Source organism: Ictalurus furcatus, chromosome 22 (genome assembly GCF_023375685.1).
Source record: "Ictalurus furcatus strain D&B chromosome 22, Billie_1.0, whole genome shotgun sequence".
Classification (NCBI taxonomy): domain Eukaryota; kingdom Metazoa; phylum Chordata; class Actinopteri; order Siluriformes; family Ictaluridae; genus Ictalurus; species Ictalurus furcatus.
In genome coordinates, this window is record NC_071276.1 from 5,761,660 (window position 1) to 5,784,452 (window position 22,793).

General features: G+C 40.5%; 1 protein-coding gene across 1 annotated transcript in view; it reads left to right on the forward strand.

Annotated features, from left to right (window-relative positions):
* Window positions 1–22,265, forward strand: part of ebf2 (EBF transcription factor 2) — a 32,061-nt gene extending 9,796 nt beyond the window's left edge. Inside the window, exons 7-16 of the mRNA XM_053610364.1 lie at window positions 13,210–13,291; window positions 14,678–14,819; window positions 15,434–15,564; window positions 15,806–15,932; window positions 16,104–16,192; window positions 16,287–16,352; window positions 17,483–17,660; window positions 18,455–18,637; window positions 20,629–20,796; window positions 21,061–22,265. Coding sequence (XP_053466339.1) covers window positions 13,210–13,291; window positions 14,678–14,819; window positions 15,434–15,564; window positions 15,806–15,932; window positions 16,104–16,192; window positions 16,287–16,352; window positions 17,483–17,660; window positions 18,455–18,637; window positions 20,629–20,796; window positions 21,061–21,092 — 1,198 coding nt within the window. The 3' untranslated portion in view covers window positions 21,093–22,265. The remainder of the gene's footprint in view (window positions 1–13,209; window positions 13,292–14,677; window positions 14,820–15,433; window positions 15,565–15,805; window positions 15,933–16,103; window positions 16,193–16,286; window positions 16,353–17,482; window positions 17,661–18,454; window positions 18,638–20,628; window positions 20,797–21,060) is intronic.
* Window positions 22,266–22,793: the final 528 nt, after the last annotated feature.

A 22,793-nucleotide genomic window follows, 5' to 3' on the forward strand; every position in this document is an offset into this window, starting at 1 on the left:
TGTATACTTATGAACAGCAAAATGGGCAGTGGTATCTCAGTGAGGGGCAGTGGTATCTCAGTGAGGGGCAGTGGTATCTCAGAGAGGGGCAGTGGTATCTCAGTGAGGAGCAGTGGTAGCTCAGTGAGGGGCAGTGGAATCTCAGAGAGGGGCAGTGGTATCTCAGAGAGGGGCAGTGGTAGCTCAGTGAGGGGCAGTGGTATCTCAGAGAGGGGCAGTGGTAGCTCAGTGAGGGGCAGTGGTATCTCAGAGAGGGGCAGTGGTAGCTCAGAGAAGGGCAGTGGTAGCTGAGTAAGGGGCAGTGGTATCTCAGTGAGGGGCAGTGGTATCTCAGAGAGGGGCAGTGGTATCTCAGTGAGGGGCAGTGGTAGCTCAGTGAAGGGCAGTGGTAGCTGAGTGAGGGGCAGTGGTAGCTCAGTGAGGGGCAGTGGTAGCTCAGAGAGGGGCAGTGGTATCTCAGTGAGGGGCAGTGGTATCTCAGTGAGGGGCAGTGGTAGCTGAGTGAGGGGCAGTGGTAGCTGAGTGAGGGGCAGTGGTAGCTCAGAGAGGGGCAGTGGTATCTCAGTGAGGGGCAGTGGTATCTCAGTGAGGGGCAGTGGTAGCTGAGTGGGGGCAGTGGTAGCTGAGTGAGGGGCAGTGGTATCTCAGAGAGGGGCAGTGGTATCTCAGTGAAGGGCAGTGGTAGCTCAGTGAGGGGCAGTGGTAGCTGAGTGAGGGGCAGTGGTATCTCAGTGAGGGGCAGTGGTATCTCAGTGAGGGGCAGTGGTATCTCAGTGAGGGGCAGTGGTATCTCAGTGAAGGGCAGTGGTAGCTCAGTGAGGGGCAGTGGTAGCTCAGTGAGGGGAAGTGGTATCTCAGTGAGGGGCAGTGGTATCTCAGTGAGGGGCAGTGGTATCTCAGTGAGGGGCAGTGGTATCTCAGTGAAGGGCAGTGGTAGCTCAGTGAAGGGCAGTGGTAGCTCAGTGAGGGGCAGTGGTAGCTCAGTGAGGGGCAGTGGTAGCTCAGTGAGGGGAAGTGGTAGCTCAGAGAGGGGCAGTGGTATCTCAGTGAGGGGCAGTGGTATCTCAGAGAGGGGCAGTGGTATCTCAGTGAGGGGCAGTGGTAGCTCAGTGAGGGGCAGTGGTATCTCAGTGAGGGGCAGTGGTAGCTCAGTGAGGGGCAGTGGTAGCTCAGTGAGGGGCAGTGGTATCTCAGTGAGGGGCAGTGGTATCTCAGAGAGGGGCAGTGATAGCTCAGTGAGGGGCAGTGTTAGCTCAGTGGTTAAGACGTTGAAGTACTGATCAGAAGGTCATAAGCTCAAATCCCAACACTGCCAAGCTTCCACTGCTGGGCCCTTGAGCAAGGCCCTTAAACCTCAACTGCTCAGTTGTATAAGTGAGATAAATGTAAATCGCTCTGGATAAGGGCGTCTGCCAAATGCCGTAAACATTATGTAAAAGAACCTTTCACGATAGAGGAATATTCCTATTGTGCTTCCTGATGTGTGTAAATTTGCCTCCCATTTGTACATTTGTAATCATGAAATTCCAGAAGTTCTACAAGAAGTCCTGCTTTGACTGCTGCTAATCTACTAACCTTTATTTTCTCATATAAAGGTTATTCCTATATACGTATACACATATAAAGCTGCTACTCCTATAACAGACTGGGCTGATATTGAGTGTTTCTGGATAGCTGTCTGTAGACTGTTCTATTGTGGAGCTGCTTTGCAAACCCTTTTGAAAATGAAATGGACAGATTTGGATGAGTGCTTGGAGAAAATAGTTGGGATGTCCTTGTTTGGGTTAGTTTGCACTCCTTTCCTAAAGAAATTCCTGAGAGAAAACAATGAAACACATTAAAAAAAAGCACATTAAACAATTAGATGGTTATTGGAAACAGCAAATGATGTCAGAGGTCACATCACACTCTCACCTCTCTCTCCTTCACCTTCCCCCATGTTTCTGAGACCTCTGGGATGTTTTCAGTCTTCTTTTAGTGTACATTTAAACGACAACGATGTCCTAAAAAAGTTTTGCGTACAGAAGACAACGTTGTGAAAAAAAATGCTGTATTATGCATGCCATGCCTGCGCACATAAGCATTCACGTCAACATGTCCATCATATCGATATGGACAAGACTGCCCTATAAACATGCAAGTAAACAGGGGAGCTGTGGTGTTTGTGGATAAAAAACACAATAATGTTTACATTTCTCAAACATTTCAATGGTTTATGATCTACGTGGAGTTAAAAAAAAAATGGTTCTGTCTCCAGTTACTCAGAATCTCGATAGTTAGACTTGGAAAATGATTCAGTCATGAGGAATTGTGAAAACTCACGCTTGTCATGCATAGATTTTGCTTATTTCTCTTGGTTAATAAATGCTGAGACGTCCCTAATGTAATGTAATGTAATGCACATGAAATACGCATAAAGGTTTTTTCATTGTGGAAATGGATTTTCTGTCTTCAAACCCACCTTTTAGCTTTTCTTGTGCTCCAGGTCAGAATTCTGTTAACAAAGCTCGTTCATTTTTAAATACTGAAAAAAAACGCTGAAATAATGCAAATAGTGAGACACTGGCAGTCAGTCCGCTTTCTATATTTTACTAGCAATAAAAGGATACAGACAATTACAAAGATAACGATAAGATTTTGAATACCCTTCGTTGGCGTAGGTGTGGGTTAATAATTTGCCGTAAGTAACTGGTCATAGTAGTGATGCCGTAAATCTACACTTTGCTGCAGAAGCATCAATAAACTCAAAATCCTGAGCAGAACAAACACAGCCCTGTAGTTTTGAAGTACTCGCGCACATGCCTATAGACTGAACGCGTAATACGCGTGCGCATGACATCATCATTTTCACAAATTCGCGTTTTTGTATATTTCCACGGAGACGACAACGGCGTCATTTTCAAAAACTTGCACTTTGCAACCCGTTTTCAAAAGTTTGCGTTTTCAGGCCTCGAAACGCCGTTGTCATGTCAACTAACATGCAAAACCGCATAAAAAGTTTTCTGTTTTTAGTCTTTCCTCTGCACTGGCTTAAATAGAATAGCTACCTCGAGTAGAGGCATCAGCTTCATACTTCCTAGGGTCATGTATGTGGTATTCAGTGGTCTAAGAAATTGATCATACAAATAAGTGTCTCTTTTCCTTCACACTCAAACATTTTCATATATCGTATGCTGCATGTGCATTGTTACATACAGTGTATCTTTAACATACCTCATATAAACACTTTCACTGATACACGCGCACAAGTATGCAGAGAGAGAGAGAGAGAGAGAGAGAGAGAGAGAGAGAGAGAGAGAGAATGCACAGATGTGCACACACACACAGGAGAGGACATCTGCTCCCTTGAGAATTTGACAGCAAGAACGAGAGAGCATTAAGTTCTGGATATCAAATGTGCCTAGTACTCTTAAAAACCAAGAGACAAGGAAACATATGGATGGCTGAGGGTTTATCCCTTTTCCTTCTGTTTGTATGTTTGTGTTTATCTGTAGTAATTATGCTTTCTCGTTACTGCCATTTTTTGTGGTTCTGAACAGAATAAGCGACAAGTTTCATGGCACGTTTGTTACAGTGACCACTCCAGTGATCCTGATCTAATGAGAAAATACTTAGCGAATATAAAAAGCAAGGAGCCATCCAGTGGATTTAAAACAAAGTTGTGAGAACATCTGCTTTCTTTTCCCCTGTAGCTCTGAGAGGTCTGTAATGTCTTCAGCAGTGTTGGGTAAGTTGCCTCCCAAAAAAGTAATCCACTACAGATTACTAATTACTTTACTTTCACGTTACTTTCAAAACCTATCAAACCTACAAAAATACACTACAAAGTGAAACTCATCGTTCTTTCAGTAATTTTAGCACACGTCAGCGTATGACATGATCAGAAAAAGTTGGATTTATCACAAAACTTGCCTCGGGTGTCAGTTCAATTCACTTCAATTGTATTTGTGTAATGCGTTAAACAATAGACACTGTCTCAAAGCAGCTTTACAGAAATATATAAACACAGGATACAGATATTAAGTGTGTGAATTTATCCCTATTGAGCAAGCTGGTGGCGATGGTGGCGAGGAAAACCTCCCTAAGATGAGGGAGAGGAAGCAGACTCAGAAGGGAACCCGTCCTCACCTGGGTAACAACGGATAGTGTGAAAGTAAAAGAAAGTTCATTATGGTGTTTACATGAAGTCTGTTTGTTGAACTAGTCCACTGTTCACTAAAGGAGACCTGAGTGCAAAATCATATGTGGTAATTGCAGTCCTAAGGCCAAAGCAGCAACCGTAGTCCCAGCAACCACAGCGAGAATGTCCATGTGGAATTGAGGTCCAAAGCTATTTCATGGTACTTCAAGCAGTACCGTCCTCAGCAATCTCCAAGCTGTAGCCTCCAGTTGATGAGCGCTCCATCCAGAGGTAGAGCATCAGGATGGATCAGGCAGGTCACTGTTTGTAGGACTACCAGACCGATAAAATATAAAACTTTTCTAACTAGGCTAGTTTGGTGTTGCTAGTCAAGGGCAGGCACAACTAAGCTCTCATTGTCTGGGTTGCAGAGTATAATATCTTTCCTGATGCGCTGCTCATATCATGTTAATGTAAACTGGAACTCATACAGACATTTACACATCTTGTTTTCCTGTTCAGCATCAGAGCATCTTACTGTTTCAGTTTCAAACCATTTACTAGTTTAAAAAAAAACAAAACATTGGCACATATCCATTTTTCCTCACACTGACTGTGTGAGCTAGTGTTTGGCAGAATTGAGAGACTGTCAGCCAATGACACGAGTTTTTCCACATATTTTCCTGTAAATCCTGTCTGATTGGTCTCGTCTCTGTTCACTAAATATATAAAATTACAACACCGCTGTCTTCTTCTACTGACGTTCAATTACGTAGTGACAAACCGCTCCGAGTGGAGAATTATTCAGGGATAAAGAAAAAAAATCTTCGTGGCAAAACGTGATTTCTTTTAAAATACATTTTACTTGATATTGTTTTCTTGACAATAAATGTACAATTTAGAAAGTAACCTAATTTTACTGACGTCAGTAACTGTAATCAAATGACGTACATTTAAAATGTAATGCGTTACTTTACTGCCTTATCAGAAAAAAGAAATTCGATTACAGTAACGCGTTACACCCAACTCTGGTCTTCAGTCATTCTTTTTGACTTTATGATTGACCTAAAACACAACTCATACACTTTCATGCTTCAAGTCATTGTGAATTTATACACAAATGCAGTTAAGGAACCATGTTGTTACGGGAAGGGCAACACGCAGACAGCAGATTCACGTGTGGAAGCCACGTGCTGAATTTACTCACCTGATTTGTTCATGAAAAATGCACAAAAAGCCTAGAACATGAATGTATACGAATGACACACACACACACACACACACACACACACACACATATATATATATATATATATATATATATATATATATATATATATATATATATATATATATATATATGTGTGAAAAAAGTAATTATATGCTATTATTTGTCATCACCACTTATTATATTTGATGATTAAGGCAACACTCAGTATATTTGAAGATCAGAGTGAAAGCTCAGTACAGAACTGCGTGTGTGTGTGTGTAGTTTACATTAGAAATTCGGAGATCTTTGTGTGCCAGATCCTGATTTGTAACTCGAGCAGGCCGTTAGTTAAGTTTGTGTGTTTTTGTATGCGTGTGTGTTTGTGTGGAGAGTGGTGTTAGGTCTTAAATTTCACTAATGATTTAACGGTGCTTCCTGGTGCTTGCTCGGCCCCACTGCTTTGTTTGTTTGTATGTCTGCTGGATAGTAATCTGGAGATCTCATCCAGATTTAGGCCGTGCGCTGATAAGATCATTTATTCTTTTCTTCCTCTCAGTTTATGTATTCTTAAGTCATGGTGCACTGTGGCTCAACTCATGTCATATCATCTCACCATTTAGCACATCTGAGAATCCCTGGAGTGAGATCAAACTATTAGGCAAAATGAATGTGCGCGCTTGTATTTGAGTGAGAGTGTGTATGTGTGTGTGTGTGTGTGTGTGATGAATCTGTCAGGATGGAGGGCAGGGTTGATGGGCCCGCTGACAGCTTCTCAGCAGGCCTGCTGTGAGCTCCGCCAGTGTCTCGCTTCCCTCCCTCCACCTCCTTTCTTCCCCTGCTCCATACCTCCCCTTTCCTTCTTCTCTCCTGTCTGCATCCCTCCACATTTGCTATGGATTAGTTACGCACAGTAAATTACAGTACCTTTGGACCTTTGAATGATTCCTTACCCATATCTTCACACATTCCCCCACCACCACCGTCTTTCTGTTCACCTTGACCACCCTTCCTTCCACCCATCCTGTCTATTGTTCTGTTTATCTGTCTGTTTATTTTTAAACCTGATCATTTTTTTTCTCTTCTGGTTGTATTGTCATTTTCCATCTTTCCATCTCTCTCTCTTGCCCTCTTCTCCTCTCACACCTTTCATCAAGATTTTTGCTGTGATGACACTTTCAGTTTAGTGACTATTGTCATCCTCAAGTCTCTCTCTCTCTCTCTCTCTCTCTCTCTCTCTTTCACTCCCATCTCTCCCCTACTCTATCTGGAAACAGATGTTGTTTGTCAGATCCTATCATTACTGGCTAATTAAGCAGACATCTCTTCTCTGTTTTCTACTGCCTGCTGCTCACTAATTCTCAAAGATAGTCCAGGCTTTGTTCCCCTACAGAGATGAAGGTGTATCCCATTCACTGTGATGCGTATGCTTGTGTTACTACTCTTAGGGGCTTGACGATTTTGTAGATTTGACAGAACAGGAAAATCATGGAGTGTACTGTAGCTGGGGTACCATTTGGGTGCTTTTTGGATATTATTTCATGTAAAAAAAAAAAAATCTCATATACAGTACACTCTCCAGAATTATTGGACACCTTCATGAAAAAGGATAAACACACACATTAAGCTCAAACATATAGGGACACTGTATTTAAGCATGTTTTCAAATACAGAGACTGAACAGCAATGAATCTCTTCTTGTAATGTCGAACAAGGTTGGAGACACTTCTGGAGAGATCTGGATCCAATCCTATCATGTTTAAAGCTTCTTTAAATTCTTATGTTTGCGTGTGTGGGTGTCCCTCTTCAATTCATACCACAGGATTTCAGTAGTATTCAATCCAGAGATGTTGATTTTGACTTCACACTTTACATTTGGCACCTTATCGTGTTGAAAGCTCTATCTATTGCAATGTCTGAACCTCCTGGCAGAGGCAACCAGGTTTTGGGCTGAAATATCCTAATATCCTGCTAAAATGATCCATGATGCCACCAAGCTTCACTAGAGCCCCAGACCTAAAGCCACAAAGTGCTCTTGCCAAGTATCAAGGTGCTTTTCCTGGTCCCCTTTAGTCACCAAACACGCTGATTGTGTACATGGTGAGAAGATTTTGATTTTGCTTCATCTGACCACAACACAAAACTCAAACTGTAGTTCTAATGGTGTTCGGTGAAGTTTAGGTACTACATTAGTTATTGCATAGCAAGTCATTGCTGTTTTAAAATAAAACTTACAGTAAACCTATAATTTTTCATGTTTACAGTAAATTTACAGAAACTTTACAAAATATACAAAATGATTTATTTATTAACCATTGCTTGCTGTCCAATAATCTCATTATCCCAATGACTGTAAAATATAATCTAGTTCATTAGTAAAATATATAAATAATGTTGAGGTACATATGTATTTTGTTAAATGCTCATCCCCCTCACATCCACCTTCCTAAATATCTTCAGTGAACCCCATATCTAACCCCGCATGACGAACCGATAGCCAACGTCCATTTTAAATTCCACTGCCTCAACCACTGCAAGATATGTGTCTTCCTCGGAAAATGAATAAAACAGCCGCTATTATTCCAAGATCAATCCAAGACCGTAGAAGATCTGTTATTTTAATGCTTGAGCCATTATAGATGCCAGTCCAGTGCATGTCTGCCGTGTCACTCCTAGAGAGATTACAAAGGTCTCAGTTTGGACATTTGAAAGTTTTATTTGTGTGTGTGTGTGTGTGTGTGTGTGTGTGTGTGTGTGTGTGTGCAAATGAAGCAGTCATAATGTCCCATAAATCAATGTAAATCTGTGCTTCAGTAGAAAACCCCTCACATTGAAGTGCTACATAAATGTTGATAGACTCATACAGACAGATCCTAATAATGAGACAATTTTTTTTTCCTTTCTCACATGGAATAAATCAGGCAACTTCAGGATTCATTTGTTTGACAAAAAAAAGCCTTAATTTAGGTATTTTACAAGGAGACGGAATCTGACATGGAAAGGTGAGAGCCCTGGAAAAAAAAACCTGGTGCTGTTTCCATTTCGTTTACTCATGGAGCCGGGTGTGAAAGGTCCCGGTGTGGTATGTGGTGACGGGGGTATCGCTTTAGCCGCTCTGCTCTATGCACCCTGTTAGCGGGGTCAGAGGTCACCTGCACAGGGTGTTAACCCCTATGACCAGTCTAGCCCTGGTCTGCCATGGGACTCTGGGAGCCCAGAGTATTTATGACTGACTCTTCAAACACCCCCCTCACGCACTGCACTTACCTACAACTTCCCCCGTTTGAAGCAATAAAGAAAGTTATCCCGCTCTTTTCTACGCATCCATAAAAATGTGATTATATACAGAACTATATAGAGAATATTCATATGCAAACTGATAAACCTCTAAATGTTTATGATTGCTACGTAGATTGTTATTGAACTCGGTCCCAGTAACCTGGAATGGAAGTTGTTAAGGTTTAGAGTGATGCCTGATTTTACTGCATATGCGTTGATGTGCAATGCAGTTCATCGGCAACATCTGCCTGTTCCGTTCATGCAGCGGTATGTCATGTACGTAAAGTGTGTAAACGACATATGCCTTTTACAAAATATCCACACGTGAAGATTAAGACGAATTTGATGTTATTGGAGTTGACAAATTCTGATTAATGTCAGAGTATGCAGTCAAGCTTACTTACGAACACTTACTTATGAGTACGTGTCTGTGACTTACAGTTCCCAGTGTTTCAGTGGTGCTGGAGAAGCTTTCAGCATGTCAATAGTTTTAATGCCTCACATCTGGTATCCTAATTTTCCTCCCCCCCAACCCCGAGTCCCTCTATGTCATGACACTGTTTTGTTTTTCTAAGGAGGGTGGAGGGTTTAGGTGGAGGAAAGGGATTTTGATGAGTGATGATCCTAAATCTAAAACACCAACACAACTCTCCTTTTCTGTCATTCTCTTTTGTTACGTATTTGTTTTTTATTATTTTTTTTATTTTGTCATTTTCTCATACGATTCACACTCCTGTTAATAGAAACTTATCGGTTTATCTGTTATCCTTCATTATCACAGTTTTAATCAAACTTTTGAATCATACATAATCATAAAAGTGTTAATACATGACTCATAAATACATAAGCAGGTTTTACTTAGCTGGTTTACATTCGTTGACCCAGTTTCCTAGGTCTGACACCTCCTAAATGGTAAAGTTGTAAAATATAATCACAATTTATTCTTACTTTTTTAATAAATTATTTCTCTATATTACATTTTCAGCCGAATGTAAAAACGTTGGCAGCTGTAATTTAATATAAGGAGTAAAATGGACTCCTGTGTATGAACAGTACATGCCACAGCTACTGTTCAATCCAGTCTATAGATACTTCTGCATTATGGACTGTGTTGTTACCAGTGCACTGTGCCCGTTTTTTTTCTACATTAAGCAAGTTGTCACTCTTAGAAGGCAGCTCCATGCTGAGAGTGTCGTGTTTGGTCTTGAGAAGTGAGGCAGATGCACACAAAGGCCATTCAGAGGCCTGGCCAGGGACTCCCTCTGAGGCACTGTGGAAACTGATCCCCTGGCTTAAGACTCAACCATACCTTTTGTTTCCTAACAAGTGTTCCTAGAGATGCAAAGAGAATTGACCGTTGCCTGACATTATAGATTAATACACCCAGTGACATCTGCAGCTCAGAATGGGGCCAGTGCTTTCGCTTCTGCAACACTGTGCGTTTATATAAAAGGAAGGTCTAAAACGAATCATTAATGTCCTCCTGATTTCAGTGCTATGAATGAAGAAATATAAATATTAGACATGAAATAATCATTTAATACAGCAATGATCGCATAATTGACCAAATTCTTGTTTTAAACTTAAATTAATGCTTTCAGTTACTAATTAGCACACATTCATCGATGCCTATCATTTACTACTCCCAACCCCTCCGTCTGTTAAATCTAAATATCACAACAAACCACAACAAACACTGTTTATATTAAACTTTCCCTTTCAGAACAGCTGAGATTGGTTGGGTGGTTGGGTGGGTGGGGAGGGGGGAGGGGGATGTTGTGTTGCAATACAGGGATGTTTTGGAGGCCTAATTAATTATGCAAGATAGCTCTAATTATAATGCAGCAAATGGCTGTATGGCAGAAGGTGCGAGGCACTGAGCCTGGGAGATTTGCATGCTAAGTGGGCAAGGAGGGGGAAGTGACTAATGCATGCTAATGTGTGCGTGGCCATCGTGCTTTAATTTTAGCTGTTCACAGCTGGGTGCCACTGACTCTTTTAGGGGTGAAAAGTTGATCAAGTGGATGAGGATGAGAACAGTGGCATGGGTGTGTTTCACACAACAAATAAAGTTGTCTAGGACTAACATTCCAGGTGAGGAAGAAAGTTAAAGAAGCATTTCGTCATTTTAGAACCCTCTGCTGTCGGCAAGGTGAACTACAACTGCAATTAAAACATTGATAAGCCCTCCCCTTTCCCCCAACTCGCCCCATTCCCTCTGCAGCACTGATTAATGCTTTCCGAGTTGCCTTTTAAAAACAAGAGGTGTGGTTGAGTAGTTTTCTTTTAACTGAGGACGGATACAATTTTTAAACCAGAAAAGTAAACAGAAGACTGAAAAACTGCGGTGCTGAAAAGCACAATAATTTTATGGTTGAATGTGGTAAAGTGGGTAGAACAGGGAGTGGCATTGATAACCCATGTTATCAATGCCCAGATAACCCATGTGAACCTCACAGTTCACATGGGTTACTGGTTAGATCCTGGTTTGACCCAACCTCACATGGGTCACTGGTTAGATCCTGAACTCAGATTACTGTCTGTATGGTGTTTGCCCTGTGTTCTCATGGATTTCCTCCAGATTCTCTGGTTTCCTCTCACTGTCCAAAACCATGCAGGTAGGTGGATTGGCTGTGCCCTTGGGTGTGAATGAGTGTGTGAACGAGTGTGTGCATGGTGTACCCGCGATGGACTGCCATCCCATACGACGTTCATTCTCCCACCTTGTGGCCAATGATACTGAGCTTGTCTCCGGATCCACTGCGTCCCTGGTGATGAATGAATGAATGAATTTAAGAATTGAATGTTTTTAACATACAGTACATGTTGTTAAAGTGAAGATTTAGGAGTCCTATGCATATAGTACTGTGCACATCTGTATAAGGTCGTCTTGACACTGGATTGCAATAAAATCCACCTGGTGAAAAAGTCCAAAAGAAACAGTATTCGAGAAAGGATTCGCTTCCAGTAGCAGTTAATTTTGCATCCACCTCTGCCGATTTTGCTTCACGCTTTATTTATTGTCAGTCTTGGAAGAGTCCGACAATAGAGTGGGGCAGGGGTCATATATTACGGAAAAACACAACATGGACGAACTGCTTATTATTACTGCTTTAGGACACTGTTTTATAACAGTAGTATGAACATAACAACAAACTTGTTATTGATGGTATATAATGCTAACACGCTAGCTACACTTCTGCAATCACTAGCCAACATAATGTCTCATCGCTCACAAACCAAAAACTAGCAAGCTGCCAAACGTTAGCGGTTGATGAATGTTTTTCCTCCTGAAGCGCGGACCACAAACCAAGAAAGCTAATTTTGCTCGACTCTGACAAAAAAAGAGCCAAAGTTTGGTAAAGTGCAAAGATCGTACATGACCTTGGCTTAATGTTTAAGGTTTTCAAGTTATAAATGTGATCATGGGCTCCAAATATAAGCACCGCAATATCTTATAACACTTACAGTAAATATCCGAACATATGATTATATGATATGATATGATATGATGTGTTCAGATTCCCTCATGTAATAGTAGTGCTTCTTAAGTTCAATGCAATAATTGCATTGCCGTCAATGACACGAACATCCTAGGTCCTATGTAGTAGTTCATGTGAGTGTCTGTGTGTGTGTGTGTCTGTGTGTGTGTGTGTGTGTGTGTGTGTGTGTGTGAGCGTGTGTGTAAGGGGTTGGAAAGACCAGCTCTCTTAGGTCTAAATGATAAATAAAAATCATGCTCTGCCAACAACGATGTTGACCGTCTTTTGCTTAAATAGCTCAAAAATAAAAATCACTGGGCACTGGCTTGAAACTAAGCTTTCATTTTTGTTTCTGGTCTTATGTGTTGTTTGTGATGGGAAAAAAAAGAAAGACAGATTTTACATTAGGATTTGCCATACAATGAAAGTCTCCCTCTGAAATGAGACTCTCTTCCTCCCTCTTCTCTCAGTCTGCCTTCTGCTGGAATATTAGTTCCCGGTTGCTTTTTTACTTTTCTGTCCCTCCTTGCTTTACATTGGGGACTTTGGGATTGCGGCAGATCTGGGTTGCCATGGCAGCAGTGCCATATTGCTGGACGATACACTCCTGTGATTTGAAGTCTTTTCTTCTCCCCCACTTTCTCTCTCGTCCTCGTCTCCCTCAGTTCTCCCCACGTCTCCCAATATACACTGCTGTTTACTTCAATACACCACATGTGCAAATTCACACCTAAGAACACATAGTCGCAACAAATCATTATAGAAATTAATTATAAATGAATATAACATGCGGTAGATATACATGCCTCCCTCTCACACACTGTCAGATGCCTACTCACAGACCTGCCCCATGGGAGTTTCATGCACTGCATTGTGGGATACTGTTGTCCCCTGGGCATGCACTGCTGTTTTGAGTATTTTTTGTATTAAGTTCAGTTGTATATGAGTGTTAGGATTTTCAGAGTTGCAACTATTTCATTGCTTATGATATTTCTTTTTTTCTTTCTTTCTTAAAAAACAACAACAACAACATATTTGTGTCTTTCATTTGTAAATGAAAAGCTTTATGGAATCTTGAACAGACCAACATGTATTAAAGTCTATCTTCTGTTCCCCCACAGATTTTTCTTGAAGTTTTTTCTCAAGTGTAACCAAAATTGTCTGAAGACAGCAGGGAACCCAAGAGATATGAGACGATTTCAGGTACAAAATCAATCTAAGCTTTGCATATGCTTTGCAGTTATAGGAGACATTTCATGGAAATGCACAGTAGTTGGCTTTCCCAAGTGCATTTCGTGGTAAACATTATTAACGTTTTGATTGTAATCATGTAACAGTTATGTACAAAGGAAGAATTTGCTGTTGCGGTCATGGGGTAAACAGCAGTATTTTTTAGTCCATATTTGATTCCTTATATGGTAATATTTTTATATTTCAGAATCCATATAGACATATGTATGTTTTGAATTCTTGAACTAAGAATGTGTAAAAACTAAATCTGATGAGAGAGAGAGAGAAAGAGAGAGAGAGAGAGAGAGAGAGAGAGAGAGAGAGAGAGAGAAGGAAAGTGAAAAGTAGTATGGGTTTACTGGGAGATGCAGGAAATCAGATGAGATGTTTCAGGAAGTTGTCAAGATTTGAGTGATTGGCTCCAGATGTGGGAGGTCAGGTTCCATGACCCAGGAAGTACTCACTGGGGACCCTCCCTCCTCACTTCCTCCTACATGTCTTTCACTACCCCCCCCCCCCCCCATTCTGACATCTCTTCCTCTTGCCCTCCCATGCTATCCCTTCTTCTTTCCTTCCATCATGTTTGTTTTAACTCTTTCCCTCTGACACATGCTGAGAAATGACTTCCATGTGGGTCCCACACCTCGGTACATCCCTGAACAGAAGCCTGGACTGTGTCTCTAATTTACAATTATATATTTCGAGAACATACAGTGCACTCTGACTTTTAGCCATCTAGCCACATGAAACATCTGGCCAGCATCTCCCTGCTATACTCCACCTAAGACTTGCTTATGATCTGTTCTTTCCCCTATGATTCGATCCCCCTCAAATGTCTTAACCCTTATTCACTTTTACTTTACACCGGTTGTGTGGCAGTGAAACACCCTGGACAGAACACCAGTCCATCACAGGGCCACTGTGCAGTTAAAAAGTGAAATTAGGGGTCAGAACACATCATCAGTCAGTGTATCTCAAAGGAGCCAGAAGAGATTCACACCATATGTTGGATGGCATTGAGGGATGAGGGGGACCTCAGAGATCTCCTATACACTTCCTGCTCATAGACCATAGTACATAAGGAGGTGATGATGGACAGGAGAAAGCCGAATGGAAAATGAGGGACAGCTTTCCAGGATGCTGAGAATGATGGCTGAAAGAGGAACGAATGAGTAGAAAGAGATTGAAGGTAGATGATGTGAAAATCATATTAAATATTATGAAGGTTAAGGAGAGTCAATTTTCCATGAATCACAAGTGCCACTGAGGGATCGTTTAAACGGAAAGCAAGAGATACAGCCAACTAATAAAACCTTCTGAATGCTTTACAAAACATTTGAATCTGTTTTCCCCAATTAGGTGGTCCTCTCAAGCACTGTTAGTGTGGATGGCCACATTCTTGCAGTATCTGACAACATGTTTGTACACAACAACTCCAAGCACGGTCGACGAGCACGAAGACTGGAGCCAGGCGAGTCACTAGAGAACACCATGGAATACGGTGAGACGAGTAAGAAATGAGTGTTTTGTCTTTTTATTACTGTATACTGCGTTAGACTGTAGTACTGTGCAAAGGTCTTAGCCAGCTTTTTTTGTTTTTTAAACAAATTTTGTTATAAATGTTTATTGTATGACTTTGTACAACATTTTATATTTCCAAACATTACTTTTCCAAAAAAAATTATGTTACAAAAAAATGTTAGTATGTTGGTAAAGAAAGAAAGGGCTCTGTATGCAAAAAAAAAAAAAAGTTCTCAAAGATGTTCAATAAAACTTACCAACTAATTTCCTTATAAAACTACACAAAGTGTACCTGAGACTACTAATCAAACTAAAAGACTATTATTTAAAGAAACGAGTTGTCACACCAAATATTGTCTTTGTTTAGTTTATCACTGTTTACTTCTCTTAATCTTTTTTTTACATGTGGAAACATTTCATTCAAATATTTCTGAAGGCAATCTGCTTTACAGCATTTCCTTTGCATATATATATATATATATATATATATATATATATATATATATATATATATATATATATAAAATGTACAAATGCTTCAATGCTAACACTGATACATAATGTCTATCTTTGCGTATCTTTCTACATAAACAGCCACCCCATGTATCAAAGCCATCAGCCCCAGTGAGGGCTGGACCACAGGTGGAGCGATGGTGATCATTATCGGCGAGAACTTCTTTGATGGTCTGCAGGTTGTGTTTGGGAGCATGCTGGTGTGGAGTGAGGTTAGGAATGCTTGAAGACTTTAATAACTTCACTATAATCATTCAGCTGATCTCATTTTTATTATGAGTGTGTGGTGGAACTTCACTGTTACTACAACTCAAGTTGATCATAATAAATGTATCTACAGTGTGAGTAGTGGTAATAACTACTAGAGCTGCTGTTTGCAAGCACAGCAATGGTCCTTCTTTATTGAATTTAACTGCTAACTGTATGTTGTATGTATGTTTTTTTTTCTTTCAGTTAATCACTCCTCATGCAATCCGGGTTCAGACACCTCCAAGACACATTCCAGGGGTAGTAGAAGTCACACTGTCCTACAAATCAAAACAGTTCTGCAAAGGAGCTCCAGGGAGATTCATATACACAGGTATGCAGAAAGTCTCATTGGTGTTTCCTTAGTGTTCGTGTTTTTCTATACATTTTACATACAAGTTAAACAAAATGAACTTACTTTTTCTAATGTATTATAGACGTATGTGTTACTTTTGAAATATGTCAATATATCTTGGGTCAATGTGCACTCTGAATTTGTCCTTAGCACTGAATGAACCAACCATAGACTATGGCTTCCAGAGACTTCAGAAGGTCATCCCTAGACATCCTGGGGACCCTGACAAACTGGCAAAAGTAGGGATTTTCCTGCTACACTGAACATCTAAATCACTTAATTGTATGTGTATTGACAGTATTTAACCTGGCTCGTTTCTGGTTTTCTGCGTAGGAGATGCTGCTTAAAAGAGCAGCAGATCTTGTAGAAGCAGTCTATGGAAATACCCACAGTAATCAGGTAACCACAAAACAGGGCTGCACTCAAATCGGTGTAAGACATTGACTCTCTAAATATGTGCTTTGATTAACCGAGCTAAGATGAATCACCATCATTACCTAAACACTCCCTGTATATCCCTTTGGAGCTTTAGCAGTTACATTTCACATAGGAATCAAGTTTTCACCTTCAAAAATACTGTCTAATTTTAACTTCAAATAGTCGTCAATTCAATTCAGCTCAGGTTTATTTGTATTTTGCTTTTTTACAATAGAAAAGAGTTACAGAAACCCAGATGTAGAAAAAAACTCCCCGAGACATCATGACTGTATGGAAATCATTACTTTTTTACAAAACATTACTAAGTATGGTGAAAGGATTTTTAGTATGAACGACTGAACAGTACGATATAAATCTACAGTATCCAGGTGAGATTATCAACTGAAGAAATGTTAAGACTTTAAAACTATTTTTTTGGGAATCGTTACAATATCAGCAGGAGCAGGCTAGAAGTCAGAAGGGTAGAAGCTCTAAGTAGAAACTGTATCAGAACGAATCAGGCAGGTCCAGTGGGTAAGTCTTGGGGTGCAACTCAAAAGCACTGCACATTTTCAATGCATAACACATCAAATTCATTTCAACCAACTGCAGTTAGTTAGTTAGTTAGTTACAGTTACATTTACATAGTGCTTTTCTACACACTCACTTTACACAGTATGGGGAGGGGGGATCTCCTCAACCATCACTCGTGTGTAGCATCCACCTGGAGGATGCGACGGCAGTCACAGAACACACACCACACACCAGCTATTAGTGGAGAGGAGAGAGCGATGTAGCCAATACAGAGATGGGGATTATTGATAGAGAAGGGCCAATGGGGGAATTTCGCCAGGACAGGCAGTATTGCTCAATGAGCAAGCCAGTTACAATGATAAGGAAAAAGTGCCTGAGACAACATGACTTTATGAGATTATAAATCCTTACACTTCTACAAAACAGTACTGCACTAAGTGCATTGAAAGTATTTTTAATAATATAGTGAGAGCACTAAATGATACCATGTTGTGATTCCTATAAAAACCATGAGGACTCTATATATAGTAGTACTGTACAATATGTATAACTTATTTTTTCCTCATATTTGGCTGTAGGACATGTTATTGAAAAGGGCAGCAGACATCGCTGAAGCTTTGTATAGTGTACCACGTCCTCACAGTCAACTACAGGCTCTGCCCAGCTCCCCAGTGCATGGCAGTGTCATGGGACTAAGCTCCTACCCATCTCAGCTCGGTGTGAGCATTGGAGACCCTGGACAAAGCAGTGGCCAAGGTAAGAGGGGCCAAAGAAAGAGTGTCCTGAAGAATATGGACTAGTTTGTGATATTGTATGTGCACAAGATGTTGGACTACTGATCAGAAGGTCGTGAGTTCAAATCCGAGCACTGCCAAACTGCCGCTGTTGGGCCCTTGAGCAAGGCCTGAGCACCCGCAACTGCTCAGTTGTATAAATTAGATAAATGTAAGTCGCTCTGGATAAGGGCGTCTGCCAAATGCCATAAAAATATCCATCCATCCATCCATCTTCTATACTGCTTATCCTTCAGGGTCGTGGGGAACCTGGAGCCTATACCAGGGAGCATCGGGCACAAGGTGGGGTACAACCTAGAAGGGGTGTCAATCCATCACAGGGCACAATCACATACACGTTCATACACTACGGACACGTTGGACATGCCAGTCAGCCGACCATGCATGTCTTTGGACTGGGGGAGGAAACCAGAGAACCCGGAGGAAACCCCCGCAGCATGGGGAGAACATGCAAACTCCACACACACAGGGCAGCGGCGGGGAATCGAACCCCGAACCCCCGCCGTTGCCCTGTGTGTGTGGAGTTTGCATGTTGGACCAACATCTAAAAAACAAAATAATAAAGATTTAAGCAACAGGATGGAGAGGTACAGTCACTATTGTAAAGTGGGTGCATGAAAGCGTATTAAATTCATTGTACAAATATAAAACTGTCAGGTGTACTGACAATATGATTTATTTAAAGGCACACTGATTGAGTCATTAGAAATAGTCACAGTCTCTTAACAGTTTGCATCTTTCTGCCTTCTTGCAAAGGTTACATGCGTAATTCTACAAGTTTGTCTCCACGGAGCTACCCATCCGCCTCCACCCCTCAGCAGTCCACCTATGGCTCTGGTGGAGGCATGAGTGGAGGATATGGAGCTGTACCCATGGGCAGTCTGGGTGTGCCCGGGTCCCCTGGCTTCAGCAGCGCCTCCCCAAACAGCTCTGCTTATGGTAATGAGTGTTTATTTTATGTTAGAAAGCGACACTTTTCCAAAAGATTATAACTTGCCTGTGGCATCAAACAGAAAAGTTTGATGTAAAATCATTAATGACACGCTCAGTCCTATGACTTAGAAAGCAATTATGAGCTTCAGTAGGAGAACATGTATGCAGTATTACCCTTCTCCTCAAACCCTAGACACACTCTTATAACAAACAGTGAGGTCCATAAGTATTTGGACAGTGACACAATTATTGTAATTTTACCTCTGTACACCACAGCCATTTTTTTTTTTTACAGCCATTTTCACAGGCTCAAAAGTTCAGTTTCATGGCCAGGTGTGGCATGTTTCCTCATTATTTCATGACAAACTAAGGAGATAAAAGGTCTGGAGTAGATTCCAAGTGTTGAATTTGTGTTTGGCAGATGTTCATAGTAACTCTCAATATGCGGTCCAAAGACGTGTCGATGCAAGTGAAGGAGGCCATCAAACAAAACAGACCTATCAGAAAGACAGCAGAAACTTTAGGAGTGGCCAAATCAACAATTTGGTACATTCTAAAAAAGAAGGAATATGATACCCTGGTGAGCTCAGCAACACCAAAAGGCCTGGAAGAGCACCAAAGACAACTAAAGTGGATGGATGCAGAATTCTTTCCTTGTTGAAGAAAAACTCCTTCACAACATCTAGCACAAGTCTACAATCAAGAGATGCCTTCAGGAATGTAAATACAGATGGTATACCTCAAGATGCAAACTGCTGGTAACATCCAGATTTCAAAAAAAGGAGAAAAAAAGCCGGTCCAGTCCTGGAACACGATTAACTTGCACCAGAATGATGGGACGAGAGAGAAGGAAAGGAAGGGCTCATGATCCAAAGCATACCACATCATCTGTCAAACATGGTGGAGGCATGAGCATGTATGGCTGCCAGTTTAACTGAGGCATGTTGTTTACTGATGATGACTGTTGATAGAAGTAGCAGGATGAATTCTGAAGCATATAGAGCTATACTTTCTGCTCATATTCAGCCAAATGCTGCAAAACTGATAGGACAGCACTTAACCGTACAGATGGATAATGACCCAAAACATACCACCCAAGGGCTTCTTAAGGCAAAGAAGTTAAATGTTTTTCAATATCTGGTGACCTCAACCAAACTGAGCATGTTTTTCACTTACTGAAGACAAAACTAAAGCAGAAAGACCCACAAACAAGCAGCAACTGAAGGTAGCTGCAATAAAGACCTGGCAAAGCAACTCAAGGGAGGAAACTCAGCATTTAATCGTGTCCATGGCTTCCAGATTTCAGGCAATCACTGACTGCAAAGGATTTGCATCCAATTATTAAAAATAATCCAATTATTATTTGTCCAGTTACTTTTGAGCCTGTGAAAATGGAGGGGAAAATGGCTGTAATTCCTAACTGGTTAACGGATAATAATGGTTTAATGGTTAATATTTTTGTTGAATTAAAGCTGAAAGTCTGCACTTCAATAATATCTTTATTGCTTAATTTCAGATCTATTGTGGTTGAGTACAGAGGCAAAATGGCAAAGATTGTGTCACTGTCCAAATACTTATGGACCTGATTGTACCTAGCAAAACCTATACAGGTTTTTAGTTCTTGAGGTAGTATGTTTGTAAGCCAGTGGCTTCCTATGTTGTATAAAAGCTTTGGACAGTATTCACAAAGATTGAATTGGTCTCTATTTCCTATAATGTGATGACAGTCCAATAAGAATAATAAACAAAATAGAGAGATTGATTAACTGATTAAACTGCTTGTCAAGATTACCCAAAGTTACATTCCTACTACTGCTGTTTAGTTGATATAGAACTGGACCTTTAGTTTTTTCTTATTGTAAGTGGCAGCGTTATAGGGGAGGCGTCCCTTTTTCTTTCTATATTTGCTAGCTGATATTCTGTTGTGTCTGCTCACAAGGATCAAAAGCAAAAATAATTTAGAACAGTATCATCCACCCTGTTTCTGTCTTTTTCAGTTATGCCATCTAGTCCTACTATACCAGGATCTAGTTCGTCTTCCTCTCTTCTGCCCTTCTCATCTTTTCCTTCCGCGCCCAAACAGAAGAGTGCTTTCGCTCCTGTCTTGAGACCACAAGGCTCACCTTCACCTGTCTGTCCCTCTTCAGGAGGCAATGGCTTCAGAGGTGACCACAGTTACACTGAAATTCTGAAGATATTAAACATGAATAAATAATAAATATGAAACATAAATACAGTAGCCTATAGATAGATAGATAAGAGTGAGTATGTTTAATATAATTACTCAAAAAACCAGTAGTCTCTCTATATAAGCCTATACATATATATATATATATATATATATATATATCTTTATTATTCAATGTTTAATGTGTAGACATTTATTCTTTTTTATTAAGAGCTTCTTTCTTTGTTCTCTTTTTCTTTAGCAATGACTGGTCTCGTTGTCCCACCGATGTAGAAGACAAATGGTTATGAGATAAGACCTTTTCACCAGCTGAGGCTCCAGGGTTATACTGAGACTAGTGATGTCTTTACCTTCTAATGACTCACAACAACACACATCAACCACCCAGAGACACACCGCGACTCTTTACAGTTTAAACCATAAATGGGAACAAGCAGTGAAATCCATCTTTCACTAGATATGAAGTAAATATGAACGGGGCAGGACGATGGAAAGTGAACAGCTTTGAGGAGTTTCACACAGAAAAGACGATATTTTCATATTTGCATAACTTCTGCTTAGCTCGAAGAGGCTTCACCAGTCTGTCAGTCAATTATGATGATTTTTCTACAAAGATTTCGGGATCGCACAGTACGATCAGGGGACTCACACCATACTTTAAAGAAGCACGGTGCAAATCTCTGAGAGAACTGTCCAAAGCTTTTTCAAGGTTGGCCATAAAAGACGTTTTACAACGATAACCTGAACATTCCATTTATAGATGTGGAGAATTTTATTTTCTTTCTTAGCTTCGAAACAAGGGAAACTATACTTTGTACCTCTCAGAGATGTGATTTGATGACCTCATATATTGACTTATTTAAAGAAAATGCTATATAAGTTATTATTTTCTAGCTTAAGTGATAATAAAACCTTTTTTTTTTAATTATCCTATTTGTAATTGTTCTACTTGATATATCTTATTACTATGTTGCCATTATTTTTATGTTGTCAGTTTATAATGAATGGTATTACCTTATTCTTTTCCAATCCAAGTGTTTCCGGGTTTAAATCCTGAAATCATTTTCTTATCGAAAAAAAACCCCCGAAATATTTTTTAAACTGTATCAAGTGTGGCACTGCATACAGCTATAAGGTGTTATCCCCCAGGATCGTAGATAAACTTGCCTCTTGTTGTTTGGTAATTTGGATAATTCTTAGCTTTATATTCAGAGTTTGCTTGCAAGCTCTTATTGCATAGGCTGTACAGTAAATACTACTGTACATGTTTACAAAATTGTGTAGTTGAGAGAAATTCTAGATGAGAAATACTGTGTAATCCAGTTAGTCACAGCTGCATTTTGATCAGTAGTGTGTTGGAGAGTTCCAGCAGTGTTACACTTTGTTTCCCCCCACAGAACCACTCTGTAACTATGCAGTACATGGTTAGGCTTGAACTGTTTGTGATCACTGTATGTCATTAACGCAAATAAAAGAAGCATTATAATACGACATTGCGTTTAGAAATAAAAAATGTCAACAATCTTATTTATATTTCTTTCTCCATAAAGTTTAGTCGAATTAACTTTAAAAAAAAAACACAACAGCAAAAAAAGTGCATTTTCCTTTTACATCTGTGATGCATTCCTTCGAAGTCATTTGATGCTGGGTTCCAGTGATTTGGTGTCGACAGACATACAGAAATCACTATGTGAATGTTACATCGTAGTATTGCAACAATGATTGCCACAAACAAAGCTAAGCTAACACGGTACCTGACAAACATGAAATTAGGCTCTTTTCATAGCATGTGCAGTACAAGGTGTGATGGTTCAATGCTAAGTGTAACTGAGCAACATTATTTTTAATCTCAGGTCATTCACATTCATCTTCTCTGAGCTCTTTAACCGGGTCGGGGATGCAGTGGCTTCAGAACTTATCCTGGGAACACTGGGTGAGAGGCAGGAACACAGTGCTGTGGAAAGGTTGCCAGTC